General features: G+C 51.7%; 1 protein-coding gene and 1 long non-coding RNA gene across 5 annotated transcripts in view; one reads left to right on the forward strand and one right to left on the reverse strand.

Annotated features, from left to right (window-relative positions):
* Window positions 1-12813, reverse strand: part of LHX9 (LIM homeobox 9) — a 49391-nt gene extending 36578 nt beyond the window's left edge. Inside the window, exons 1-2 of one of the 2 annotated variants that reach the window (XM_072998069.2) lie at window positions 12641-12813; window positions 535-2192 (exon numbers count right to left, since the gene is read on the reverse strand). In XM_072998069.2, the coding sequence (XP_072854170.1) occupies window positions 535-708 (174 nt within the window). In that variant the 5' untranslated portion in view covers window positions 709-2192; window positions 12641-12813. Of the gene's footprint in view, window positions 1-534; window positions 2193-12640 lie in introns of those variants that run through there. The other variant, XM_072998072.2, reaches the window with a different exon arrangement.
* LOC140706714 (uncharacterized) lies at window positions 3785-13749 on the forward strand. Of its 3 annotated transcripts, none has more exons than XR_013544560.1 (4): window positions 3798-3925; window positions 8115-8639; window positions 10379-10876; window positions 10994-13749. It is a non-coding gene; the product is annotated as an uncharacterized LOC140706714 (long non-coding RNA). The 3 variants fall into 3 exon arrangements; XR_013544558.1 differs by having other exon boundaries at window positions 10379-10815; XR_013544559.1 differs by lacking the exon at window positions 8115-8639 and having other exon boundaries at window positions 3785-3925; window positions 10379-10815; window positions 10994-13481.
* The last annotated feature ends 539 nt before the right edge of the window (window positions 13750-14288 follow it).

Here is a 14288-nt window from a genome sequence, read left to right on the forward strand (position 1 = left end):
AATTGTTCAGTTCTGTTATCATTTTAATTTTTAAAATATTTTTTAATATTTGATCTTTTGTGTGTGTGGGGGGGGGGAATCAATATTTTGCTTTTAAAGCCAAATTCCCAAGAATAAATAAACAAGCCTGCAATTTTTTTGGACATGACGCTGGAAGTACGACTCAACAAATTGAATAAGGCTTACTTCTGTGTAAAGATTCTTAGGCTCGGGCAGGGAGTACTTGGGGGGAAAAAGCCTGCATCGGATTGTACTTGTGCTTCAAGAAGGGAGAACGAATTTTCTAATCCTTTTTTCTTAAAGAAAAGTTTCTGAGAGTTCAGGTCCACGTCACTTGAGCTCAGCAACATTTTGCTCGACATGTTTATGTGATGCTGTGAGATTTTGGGTGGCTGGAGTTCCTCCCCCCTTCCCCTCCCCCGGCTAACTGGTGTCCCACCCAACCCTCCCCAGGCTGGCAAGCTCTCCCTCCCTGGAATGCTCACTTTTTTGGGGGGGGGGTGTTTCTCCCTCCCGGCACGGGGTGCCACTTACCGCTTCCCGGCCGTTCATCTGCCCGGCTTTGGCCAGCCGCGACTCGGTCTTGGACCTCCGCTCCATCTCCTCCATGATCCCCTGGATGTGGCCTCCGGAGATGCCGTGGAAAAGCATGGCTGGCGGACGGAAGGGACACGCGTTGCCTTCGGCTCGGCACCCCACTATTTCCATATACAGGCCCCAGAGTCTCGGTTGGGTTTAGAGCATCCGAAGCGCCGGGCGACGTCGGGAAAGAAGAGCCCGCAAGCCTTCGGGGCGGCGATGCGGCGGGCGGTGTGCGTGTATCCCCGGAGCGGGGCTGGCGAGGCCGGTGATGATCTAGGGGGGCTGCCCCCCTCGCCCCGCGGCCGCGCACGGCTCCGGAGGGCTCCCTGAAGAGGACGGGCAGGAAAAGGACCGAGCCAAGGGGGTGGGGGATAAAAAGGGGAGGAGGGGAAGCGGGGGGGGGGGAAGAGAGAGAGAGACGCCGAGGACCCCGGAGCCGGGACTCCTGACGCGGCCGCTTCCTGGACTGGGAGAGCTTGGGGGCTGGAGAAGGGAGGGAAGGAGAGAAGTGGGGGAGAGCCCCTCAGCAAGATCGGCCCGCAAGGATCGGGACAAAAAGGCGGGCAGGCAGGCAGGCAGGGAAGGAGGGAGGGAGGGATGGAAAGAAGGAAGGAAGGAAGGAGAGAGAGAGAGAGAGAGAAAGGTAGATAGACCGATGTCTTGAGACACAAAGAAAAGCCAAAATTAAGGGGAAAGGTTCCTTTCTTGCTTTGGGTGGTGGTGGTTGTTTTTGAAGGCAGCGATCCCCGGCTTGCTTGAAAGTTCTCAGTTGCCTCTAGGTTGGATTTGGGACTGCTGCTCTCCGACGCTCCGTCCAATTTGTTCGAGACGAAAGCCAACCCATTTTGGATAATTCAGGAGGAGGAGTCCTCGCCTCGGAGCTGCCACCAGGCCCCCCTCCTTCTCTCTCCCTCCCTCTCCTTCCTCCTCCTCCTCCTCCTCTTCTTTATACAGACAACAAAGAGCTGTCAAACTCCTCCAGCCCCCAATCCCCGTGACGGGCAAATATCCGAAAAGGGGGGAGGTTTGGAGGTGGAAAGATGGAGGGATGCAGAACCCCTGAATCTGCACTCCCCCCCCCCATCTCTGGAGTGGGGATGGTGAAAGGGGAAGAAGGCAAACCTCAACTGATCGGGCGCGAGGGAAAGATTGGGGAGTCCAGCTTGTATTCTCCACTTCCCCTCCTTGCCTGCCTCCAGCCTGTCTCGCCAGCCCAGATCCCTGCCCACCAAGTCCCGTTCTCAAGTTCAAATCAGATTTTTCCCCCACCCCCGCCGCAGGCAAGAAAAGAAAAACAATTATCTGGAGTTCAACACTTTAAATTCTCTTTGAGTTCAGAGGGAGGGCAAAATGGATTACTGTGTGGTAAGACAAGTGGTGGGCAAGGGAAGGTCACCCGATCACGACTTTAATAGTCTTTCCGACTCTCAGATCCGGATCCGGATCCGGATCAGACTCCTTGAGGTTACATCAGAGTAAAGAAAATATTACATCAAGAAAATATTGGACAGCCATATGTCCGGGATGGTATGAGGTTCTCCTGCGTTGGGCAGGGGGTTGGACTAGAAGACCTCCAAGGTCCCTTCCAACCCTACGACGATCGTATGATTCTATGAGGGGAGAGAGAAAGAGAGTCACGGATTAGTCCATCCTTCAAGGGCGCTTTTCTCTCTAAACACGTGTCTGAGGCTGCAGTCCTAATGTAGGCATCTCGACGAGGTCGACTCCGTTACTTACCACGCCAAGAACCCAGCTATCCATCTTCTTCACCAAAGGCAATATTCAAAAGTTGGTGGCATTTGCCCGGAGAGTGTCTAAAATGTGATACGCCTATTGTCTTTTTCTACCATTAAATGCCGTTTATTTCGATGGCATTTTCAGTCCCTGTGAAAGCCAAGGGATGGGAATCGGCTTTAAGGAAGGGCCGGGACGACCCTTTAAGTCCTACTGTTGGTGAAGCCGTGCGAGTGTGGGTGGAGGTGGAGGCCAGTGTCCCTGGGGCACTGACTGTTCAGCCCCTTTGAGACTGAGCAAGACAGGGCCTTCTGAAGAAACAGTAAGCCCCGAAGGATGACTGACTTCTTTTCTATTTTTTTTATCACTTCAGCGGGAAGTTCGGTCTAACTCCCGAGCCCTCTGGATACGTGAAACAGGAAAAAAGATTGTTTGCCGTGGTTAGGATGTGAATAAAATTAAGAAAGGGAAGGAAGGAAGGAAGGAAGGAAGGAAGGAAGGAAGGAAGGAAGGAAGGAAGGAAGGAAGGAAGGAAGGAAGGAAGGAAGGAAGGAAGGAAGGAAGGAAGGAAGGAAGGAAGGAAGGAAGGAAGGAAGGAAGGAAGGAAGGAAGGAAGAAAGAAAGAAAGAAAGAAAGAAAGAAAGAAAGAAAGAAAGAAATGCTAAGTGAGCTCCTGAAGGCACTGAAGAGCATCAAGTTTGGGGAAAGTCTTGCAAAATGCTGATAGGGATTTACTGAGGGCTTCACTCTCGCTTTTGCTTCCTCTCATGATGTAATAAAGAGGCTGCCATTCATTGGGCCAGCGGGGTCCGGAGGATTGGGGTTGCAAGCTTCCGGGTCGCACAACGCCCTTCTACACACAGGAAAGAAATGTTCTTTAAACCTCTAAACCCGAACATTTGCCCTCCTAGTTCGGCTTGTTCTGTGACAGATGCCGGCCTCTGGAGGTGTCTGTCGGATTGGGGACCGAACAACCACGACGGGACGGTCTGTTGCTCTGTCTCCCCTCGTCCTGTTTACTCCTTTTTGAGTTTCTCCGGTTTACTTTTCAAACCCTCCCTTCCCCGCGTGGCGGGTCCTTCTTAACCCTTCTTGAAGAGCGAGGCTAAACTGGTAGTATCTTCTCCCCAGTCAGTGTCCAGTGCAGCTTGCGAAATGGCAAATTAGCCGCTAGCATTTCCAATCGCACGCCCTCTCGGCCCTATAGCGGGGCTTTAGCTCCGCTGGAAGAAGCAGGATCCCTGGTTTTACAAAGACTCCAACCCTCGCCATCCCATCCCCCAACGAAAGAAAGAAAGAAAGAAAGAAAGAAAGAAAGAAAGAAAGAAAGAAAGAAAGAAAGAAAGAAAGAAAGAAAGAAAGAAAGAAAGAAAGAAAGAAAGAAAGAAAGAAAGAAAGAAAGAAAGAAAGAAAGAAAGGGGGAGGGCGAGCAAAAAAAGCCCCTGCGCGTCCAAACCTATCCCAACACCACTATTTCACAGAGAAGATAAAGCCAATCAAGTGAAATGAGCTTGGATTATAATTAAGCAGCAGCAGCAGCAGAAGAAGAAGAATCCCTGTCTTCCTGTTGGCACACTTGAGCCCCCAACAGCAGAGCTGTCTATTTACTGTAAGTAATGCAATTAAGAGAGAAATCTTGGGCTGGAACAGGAATCTGAGACACACACAGGGAACCTCGGGGTTTGGAGTGGGGGGGGGAGAGAGAGGGAGAGAGAGAGAGAGAGAGAGAGAGAGACAGGGACGGATCCCCCCGCCCCCGTTCCACTGAGCAAGCGGACTGTGCCAGGGCCAGGGAGGCTCTCCCGTGCCCTCTGCCCTCACCGGGGAGATGGAGGGGCCGGGCAGAAATGGCCGGCTGGGGTGGGGGGGAAAGTCGTAGGGGAGGCCAGCGAGGTACAGCCCCGCTCACCTGCAGTCCCTGGAAGAGCTTGCGTTGATTTGAACACTCCGCTCAAATCATTGCCGCCTGGCCTGCAGGTCCCCGGCGGGGCTCTGCGCGAGGGACTGGACTGCATCATCTCAAGGTGCCCCTCTTGATACGCCTCCCCTCGCCGCCACCTCCTCCTGGTTCTTCTGCCGCCTGGGGGACTTGGTCTGTTCCCTCGAACCGTCCCTCAGGAGGCCTCCCCCCCCCCTCACCTCCACGCCAACTCGCCCGGAGAAGGGCCAGCCAAGAAAAGCAGCCTCGCCCTGCGCTCCTACGCCCCTTCACTGCCCATTTGAGCAGACTGTGTGCCCAGGGACCCCGCAGAAATGGGGGCAGGCGAGGAAGGAAGGAAGGAAGGAAGGAAGGAAGGAAGGAAGGAAGGAAGGAAGGAAGGAAGGAAGGAAGGAAGGAAGGAAGGAAGGAAGGAAGGAAGGATGGATGGATGGATGGATGGATGGATGGATGGATGGATGGATGGATGGATGGATGGATGGATGGATGGATGGATGGATGGAATTTAAGTTACTGTAACTGTTAACCTAGAGAGGCTTAGAAAGCGCAGGGATATTCCTTTTGTTGTCCTTCTTTTCATTTTAGACACCATTTCACGTTAAAGCGGTGGAAGGAGGAGGAGGAGGAGGAGCTATTTCAGTAGATTAGGGTCACAGTGTAGGATGTTCATTCCGGAAGAAAGATCAGTCTTAAGACTAGGTTTATTCGTGAATTTATAAAGCGCCTCGGAGCGTTTTGTGACCGTTTTAGACAGTCAAGTAGAAAAGCGATAGCATATCCTTTTTAAAAGAAGCAAGTACATTACTGCAAAATGTATTCACACAGACTGCCATGGAGAGAAGCTGGTGATGGGAAACCACAAAAGAATAGTTTGGTCCCAGGAAAAGAAATTTCACGTTACTAGGCTGACTGGTCCAGTAAACTATTGTTGTTACTCTATTATTATTATTAGATGATGATATAGCAGTAGTGAGTTGGGGTGGGAGAAGGGAAGTCGCTGCCCTGCCTTATGAGCCAAAGAGGCACCGGGCTGACCGCTGTCGGAGGCAGGATAGTCGTCTAAAATAAGTCATGATTTGACAAGACAAGGCTAATATTAGATCCTGGACAGGATCCTCTCCTCCCTCCCGTGCAGTCCCTCCGTACGGTTCACTTTCTAATGATGATAGACCTGTCTTTTTCCCCCTTTTCTGAGAGACTACTAGCCAGATCCTGAGAGTCAGTCAAGGTTAAAGGATGCGAATCCTACGGAAATCACCCAGCCCAGCTGAGGATTCCAGCCGGCCGGGACGCTCTCCTATTGCGCGTATTCAGTCTCCGGGAAGGAAGAGAGGGAGGGAGGGAGGGAGGGAGAGAGACTGGTCCAAAGGTGATCTTTCTTCAGACCCTGCCCCCTTTCCAAGCGGCAGGTTAGGTCAAGGGGTTTCAGTTCCCCAGCAACGGGCATCCAGGGGTGTGTTGCTCCCACACCGGAAGTAATCTAGAATCTCCCAGGACCAGCCGCCGCCGTTCCCAGCCTTCTCCTCTAGGAGGTTCCTCCTCCCCGCATCCCGGATGGGAAAGAGCTCCCCTGGCCTCTTGAAAGCGGGTCACAGCCCTGGAGTTGCCATTGCTGCCTCCCACCCCCTTCTCCCCCGTCCCCGCCGTTGCCTTCGCTGAGCGTGTCTCTGCCTCTCGGGGTTCTGACGAGATGTCAGGGGAACGGAAGGCCACTGGATCCTGGGAAAGAGGGAAGAATTCTGGTTCCTCGCCCTCGCCTTCTGATGGTCCAGAAGAGGCAAAAGTGACAGGGGAGCATTACAGGGGCTGAAAGGAAAGGACGGGGTGTGTGTGGCTCAGATACGCGGCAGTCCCTCGTTTGGATTCAAGGAGGCGCCCCTGCCGCAAGGAGCTTCCAATCCAAGGCCAAAGCCCGGCACTTAAAATGTTGGGCAGGCTTCAAGAAGAGAGCCTTAAACCTCTCCCACTGACGTCAATGAGGCTTGGAAGGACTTCCCTTTGCGTTCCCTTCGGATCCTTTCGCTTTTATTGGATCCTGCGCTATATTTTCAGAAGAGCTGAAAGGAGAAAGGGAGGCAAATAGAAACAGGTCGGATCCAGGCTTGGCTTGGCTTCAAGTAGCTTTCAGTGGTTTTTCACTAAGTGGGACTGAAGTCTGGATTCGAGCCTATGACCGGCCTGCTGTCGGGAATGCCTCTGCGCGCCACTCCCGTCGCGCCAGCTCTGGCACTGAAAGTGCCCTAAGGAACATCTGGCGTAGAAGCGCGACCGCTTGCGCCGCGTGAGACATTCCCAACGGGATGCTGGCCTTTGTAACCAAAGCCGGGGCCGGCTTCCAGTTTGGAAGCATCCACGACGGGAAAAAGTAAAAAGCCAGAATCCTCTAAGAAAATGAGGAAGTTCCCCAACACATACCTGCATGCGTTAAGCTGAGGAGGAGAGGGAAGAAGTACAGTATGATGATCATCATCATTGGGAGCAATTCTTTATTTTCTCTGCTGCACCAGCTGCTGGTCTCCTGCCCAAGAGAGACCCCACAGTGAGTTTTTAAAGGGGTCTTAGTCTATCCCCTCTTCGCCCGAAGCAGTTTCGTGGATTTCAGCCGTCCTTTCGAGCTTTGCATTTGAGACTGCGCCGCCGCCAAGCGATCCCTCAACAGCTTTGATCGGAAGGGAACTTCCTTGTGTTGGCCGGGGTAAAATAAAGAGCAGCCTTAAAGCGCTCTCTCTCCTGGCTTTCCCTGCAAATGAAGTTGCCCTGCGAGCAACCAGCGAGGATCCGGAGGCCTTAATCGAGCGCGTCAAGGCGCGTCTCCTTCGATCTTTCCATCAGATCTTCCTTTCTTTCTCCTTGGGAAGCGGGACCGACGGCCGCCCGGAGGAAGCCAAAGAAGGCAGGCAGCCGGGCAAAACACTCCCGGGATTATGCGGGCCGGCAGGGCGAGATACTCAGAGCTCTTACGGGGAAAATTTTCAGAGAAAAGGGGCTCACGAGATGCTGCAACAAATTGCGTCCTGAAATGTAACGGCCCTCTAAATTTGTAGATTTGGGAGGGAAAGCACTTTCGCTATCTGAGTTCTGCAGAGGAAAAGATGGAAGTGATCTGTAGAACCTCTTCAAACCCTAAACTGCTGCATACGATGACGATGATCTATTCCTTTATGTTACATGAGTATTTTACTACTGCTGCTGCTACTACTAAAATGAGAATAAGAATGTTTCCGTTATTATTAGGAGCTATAGTAGTAATATAGTAAAATAATAGAGTCTGATCATCAGATTCAAACGTTCCAGGTATAAAATAGGAGAAAGAGGGAGAGAGGGAGACTGAGGGACCCTGTGCGTTTCAAGGTGGGTGATGGAAGAGGTTCGGAAAGTCCCTGTGAAGGATTTCTGGCGACCGAGACTCAGAACAAAAGCAGTCGCAAGGGGAGCCAGAAAAAAGCCGCCGCCGCCGCCCGGAGCTTTTGCAGAAGCGAACTAAGAAGGGAGACAAGCTTTTTCCTGGGAGAGAACCGCGGCGGCGGCGGCGGGGGGGGGGGCGATTTTTGTTTTGTTTTGTTTTGAGTCCCGGCCGTGGTCAAGAGGAGAGGAGCCGGGGAGGGGGCGAGAGAAAGAGGGAGACTCGAGTCCTCGATCAGCCACAGGCGACGGTCTAAAGCCTATTACAGCGTGAAGGGGGCTTGTCTTTGGCTCCAGGACAAAAGTATCCACGTGCGGATTAATAGCTGACAAAAAATAATTAGGAAGGGGGAGGGGGTCCATGGGAGGAAATCAGGAAGGGAACGAAAGCTAATTATTTTTACTCTCTCTCTCTCTCCCCCCCCCTTTCTCTTTCCCACTCTCTTTTAATTGCAAGTGGTTCTGCTCCGCTTTAATGTCCCAGTGGGGACATGAAAAGAGAGCCTAAGCCCCAGAAGGGTGAATGAACCTGTCTACACTTTCCTACAAGGAGTTGGGTGCGCAGGCGGGGGAATTCATTTGCTTCCCCCCCCTTCAGGGAGGGAGATCAACAATCAAACAAACAAACAACCTTATTCCCCATGCCTTTCGAAACGCACCGGATCTGGACCGCGAGAGCATGCTTCAAAAGCCTAAGACCCCTTTGAGCCCTTGACTCGAAAGGTTTCCTCTGGGCTGTACAGCCGGCCGGCCGGCGGGCCAGATCAGACCTTGTCTTCGGCTCCAGGCGACGAGGTCCCTGAATTCAGAGAAGCTTGGACTGAAGGGTGGGCAGGGTGGCCCTCCCGATGTGTAAGAACTGCCCGTGCATTGGTACTAAAGGGTGAACTGCTCCGGAAGATGTAAGCACAGGAACACACGGCTAAAGTTAAGCTCCTCCAGTCGATCCGAATAAACACGTGTTTAGATCTTTTCTTTTAAGGTAAATGGAATTTCTGAATATTTGGTTTGCCTTAGACCAAGCGCGTGCTAATTCAGCGCGCCCTGTACCATTATCTGAAACTAGAAAACCAAGGAAGAGCACTCTGGGTTTTGGCAAAGATATTTTGAGCTGCGCTCTCATCTCATCCATTCAAAATTTTCCCTCCCTCCCTCTCCTCCAGCCAGCCAGCCAGGCAGCTATCCTACCAATTATAGGAAACATCTCCAAAATCCTTCTTCCCCCATCTCTTTTTGATCAAAACCCCACTGGCACCTTAGATGACCTTCCGCGTGACTTAGACTAAGGAGGGGTGTGCAGGTCAATTTTGGCTTCCTGCGGCTCCCATCCGTTTGCTTCCTTCCTAGATTTCCAATTGGGCGTCTTAGGAACCTGGATTTGGGACCGAGCGGGACACCGCGCCAAAGAGATCTCTTTATTTTCTGAAACCTCTAGCAGCTACAAACATCATTAGCAACACAAGACTGCAAACTTAAGCAGAAGAAAAAATAGGAAGGGGAATAACTGAAACCGAAGCATACGTGTGTACGTTTGTACACACACGCACGCACGCACGCACACACACAGACACACACAGACACAGACACAGACACAGACACACACACACACACACACACGGGGAGGATAAAGGAGAGAGAGAGAGAGAGAGAGAGAGTTAAAGTGGTTCTCCATTTTTTTTTAAAAAAAAAGACATGTATTTCTCCCTTCTCGCCGAGTGGCACTGGGGTGACCTGGAGTTAAGCGGCTGTTAGCTTTAAGAGGCCGAGATTTCAACCGTGCCACGGACAAAAAGCAGCCTCAAGGTCTGAGGCTCTCGGGCCCCAACTCCCCTCTTTCACACAGAGCTAGAAAAGAGAAACATCAAAAGGGGAGGGGGGAGAGAAGGAGAAGAGGGGGTGATCTAGCACTGCAGGGTATCCAGGAGGGGCACCGGCTAATGAGCTAATAGACCCACTCATTGTATTCGAGACCAGGCAGCAATTCCAGCGGAGACGGCGCGGATTGGCCGCCGAAGAGAAGGGAGCCGAGGTAGTAGGGCGAAAAGGAATCGAGTCAATTAGTAAAACTCCAAATTACCAAAAAAAAAAAAAAAAAAAAAAAAAAAAAAAAAGGAAGAAAGCGGGGGGCTGAGTAAGGGACATCTTAGATGCAGAATTCTGCGAGTAAAAGGAAGCTACTGTACCACTTCCAGAAAAAATGCTCCTTACCCTGCCCCCCCCCCCGCTTTCTTTTCCACCGTCCGCAGGGCCACGATCTTATTGAGATCAAGGAAAGAAACCGCCGTTGAACGGAAACAGGGGGCACCTACGCGGACTCCCCATCAAATAACAGTATATGCTACTACCACATCGCAACACTTGCTAGGAACTATTCAGGCAGCATCTTACCTTAAGAGATAAGAAAGGGGTGTTTATTTCCCTCTCTCCCTCCCTTTTCCCCCCAACTGGTTCCTCCTTAATGAGTAATGAATGGGATGGGTTTGGGATCGTTGGGGGGGGGGAGCGGGGGAAGATGGTGATGTAACCAAGAGATGGGGGTTGGATCTTGTTGTTTCTAGCAAAAGATTCCCATGTTAATTAAAATAAACAGGCTGATGGTTGAGGGGAAGAAAAATATTCACTCTCTTTCTCCCTCCTCTCTCAATTTTTACCACGACCCCATATAAAATCGAAGCGAATTTTTAACCTCTGACGTGCTTACCTGCTTTTTGTTTTTTTTAGCTTACCATCCTCAGTTTCAAACGTGAATAAAGAAGAAGAAGAAGAAGAAAGCGACGACAAGAAGAATGCTAAGTAAACACAAAATAAAAAGGTAGTCATAATGCTGACACCCTACCTGCTGATTATTAGCGAAGCGGAGGAATCTCCTTCCTGCTTAGAAAACCATCAGAGATCAGCTGAGGTGCTGAGGGAAGCCTTGGTGGGAAAGAAAAGTGACGGGGCCAGGAGCATGATTGGAAATCCAGGCTGCATGGGATAGTCATGCAGAATGAAACTGACAGGCTCTCGCTCGCTCCCCCCCCCACCCGATGCCACCCCACCCCGCGCCCGCGCCCGCCACTCCGGCCCGCCCGGCGCCTACAACCCGCGGACCGGGAGAAGACGTTGGAAACGAGCGTGGAGCCTTCTTTGCTTTTGCCAGGAGGACGGAGATCTGGGTGGGTTTCTTTACCCAGAGCAACTCAGACCCAATTCCTTGCCTGCTTCTCCTCTGAAAGGGTGTGTGTGTGTGTGTGTTATAGGAGGGGGGAGGGGAGAGAGAGAATGGGATGTGGGATGTCTAAAGCTTTTTCCACCACAACGAACCATCTCTTCTTCCTTCCTCTCTTTCATCAGTTTGATCTGATGTGATCTGATCCACGGGTGTGGGTGAAGGAGACTTCGCCCGGCCAACTTGAAGGCAGCTCGGAACTCTCATAAGACTATTTTCCTGGCATAAAACAAATCAAACCGGAGCTAATTCCTAAGGCGAATCCCCATCCGTCAAATCCGTTGAAAAGAAAAGAAAAAAAAGAGAGAGAAAAGAATGAGGTGTCTATATAAACGAAATTAGAGCGGCAGAAGTAAAGCAACAGCGAAGAAATGCCTGGACTGGGACGATCTATGGAGGCAAAATAATGGCGAAGAGATCCTAGGGATAGAAATCACTTTTTTCAAACAAGAAACAGCAACTACTTTGAGGAATCCTGCCCTCATCCGAAGGCGCGTCAGCAGAAACAGACCAATTTAATGTCAAGAAACCCAAGATTTTATGCCCAACTGTTAAAGGGCTACGGATCCGTCCACTGGGACAGATCTCCTGCGCAACAGCCGCTGCCACCCCTCCCCATAGCCAGTAAAGGGGTGGTGGTGGTGGAGGGTGGTTTTGCCTGCCTGGTATTCCCGACAAGGCGGTAGCTTCCGCAGGTCAACTTCCCCAGCCCAGTAACCTTTTGAGTAGGTGGCAACTGATGGATCCTCTACATCCAGACCCAAATGCCTTCCGGTTTGGAGGTCCTGCCTCAGTCAAGTATTGTAGAACTGACCCGGAAATGAACAGGATTTCCAAAGTAACGTTTTGGCTATGGGAGAGTCATGCAAGAACCATCGCCGAGTCTGGACACCCCAGTACTGGGAAGGCGCTGCGAGCATTTCGGAGGACCTCTCCCGGTGCGCTTCTCCCCCCTGGCGCTTATCTTGGCCCATTTTAGCCTCTCGTCTGTTGATGGAATGACGGACTTGTCTGGATTTGGAGGAAAAGATCTCGGGGGGGGGGGGAGTACGGAATATTACTATATTTAAAGAAGAGAGCGAGCGGGAAGGAAGATGTTTCACTCGGGAGGGGGAAAACGATGTGGAGAACTTCTGAAACACGTGACCTTTTAAAATCCTTTCCTAAAGCATTTAGTGTATTAAATAAACATTACTGTTGGCCATCATCATCCCCACCACCATCACCACCGTTTTCCGGTATTAAAAACACTGGACTAGAGATCCGGTTCTTTTAAAACCCTTAGGTTTCGAATGGGGAAGAAAATGCGAGGCTTGGAATCACGAAGGAAGGAAGGAAGGAAGGAAGGAAGGAAGGAAGGAAGGAAGGAAGGAAGGAAGGAAGGAAGGAAGGAAGGAAGGAAGGAAGGAAGGAAGGAAGGAGGACGACAGACAGACAGACAGACAGACAGACTCAGGCTAATAATGAAAAGAATAAACTTCGGCCGGCTCTGGCATTCGGTAGGAAAGCTTGCTGAAAGATTCAACGAAGGGTGGGCTAGCAGAAATGGACATCACCACCACCATCATCGTCTGAAATGTCTGTACTTATTTTGATAACTCGTGGGGAGAAAGAGCGCGCTGAAGCATCCGGCCCCAAAGAGAGGAGAAGGTGCTCCAGAAAGGGAGAGACGAAGAGCTGCGTGCGTTTGGGTTAGGGCGGCTGCCGCCGGGGCTGTTGCTTAGCTCTTCAGCGAGGCCCCTGCTTCCCACCCACCCACCGGCGAGCTCTACCTGCTCCTGGATTCTGGGCTCTCTGCCTTCCAGAATCCGAGCAGCCCTCCAAAGACATCTTCCTCGGAACTTCAGAGAGACGAAGGTGGCTTTAAATAACTAAGAGGCACTTTCAAGCACCCCTTTCTTCTCCTCGCTCGTGGAGTAGCCGAAGAGGCAGAGTTTGGGTCTCTCCCTCCCCGCCCCGCCCCGCCTTGCAGGATCACTTCACGCACGATAAATTCGACACATTAGGCAGAAGGAGGCGGTCAGAGCCTGGACGGTACTATCTCTCAAAGAACAGGTGTGTATTGGGGGGGGCGGCGGGGCGGGGATGAACAGTGTCCGGCATTGGGATACACAGGTCCACGCCGTCCTTTAAGCACCCGAAAGTCTCCGCTCCTGTATTCTGAAATTAACCGCACGCAGAACGGCTTCGGCAGGGCATGCGGAGGAGTGGAAACGTTCCCAGCTATCGCTCGTTTCCCCCCCCCTTACCTGCCAGCTGACGTGGTACAATCCAGATTGTACCACCTCAGCCCGTCTACCGCTTGGTTCCACCGAATGTGCGGGACGGTTCGGAAGGGTAGTCACGTGGCCGGCTCAAAACTCGCCCTGAAGCCCAGCCGGGAGCGGACGCGCGGGGAGGTTGCGCTCCCGCGGCTCAGTCTCCCCTCCCCGCCATCAGGGGACCTGGTTGCGGAGCACCAGCCGCTGCACCCGGGTGGCTTTACAAGTCTCTCTCTCTCTCTCTCTCTCTCTCTCTCTCTCTCTCTCTCTCTCTCACACACACACACACACACACACACACACACACACACACACACACACACACACACACACACACACACACACACACACAGAGGTGCGCTTGAACATATAAGCATCAAACAATTAATCGCATTTTTTCCTGCTTACTAAAAGACGTCTCATCGAAAACAAGCCCAAGATAGATGGTTAGACTGCTACTCCCCCCCCCCCCCTTTCTGCCTATCTTGTGCCTCTGCCGGTGTATGTTAAGTATCTGCGTGTTCATAGCGGCATGAATTAATCAGATGGTTAATTTCAGGTTTAATTAACATGCTTCATAAGCCGCCTCAATTTCTCAGAAATAAAAAGGGAGAGAAAGGTTCCTTGTGTCTCTATACTTTTGTGAGCGTGTTTACACACATATCCTGAAGAAAAAGAACCCTTTTGCGGAATTATTCTGGTTCGTATTTCGTGAAACCCCCCAACCCACCCATCGATTTATTCGTCCACCATACATGCTTCCCTCCTTTTTTTCCCCTGTTAGCAAACAGGAAAGCGCCTCGCACAGAAGACCAAGTAACACAACCCATACTATACCCCTTGGAGGAAACCAATACTCTCGGATTACAGGAGGAACAGAAGGGGTCCTGCGCTCGACTTGGTCTTGCGCCCCTCCCCGTTTGGGGGGTGGGGGTGGCGGCTCATGTTTTGGCAAGCAATGGGACTGATCCATTTCACGCCATAACAAGTCCCCCCCCCCCCCGCGCGCACCATTCAGTCCTGGATAAAACAGCAGAACACCCTTCACAAGTGCTTGTTTTATTGTCTTGGAAAAAAATGACTTCTCTTTAGCCACCAGCGCTCCCCCCCCCCCGCCCGCCGAAACCTCCCAGAGTCGGAGTTTTCAAATCAAGAGTAG

Source organism: Pogona vitticeps, chromosome 4 (assembly GCF_051106095.1).
Source record: "Pogona vitticeps strain Pit_001003342236 chromosome 4, PviZW2.1, whole genome shotgun sequence".
NCBI classification, from domain to species: Eukaryota; Metazoa; Chordata; class Lepidosauria; order Squamata; family Agamidae; genus Pogona; species Pogona vitticeps.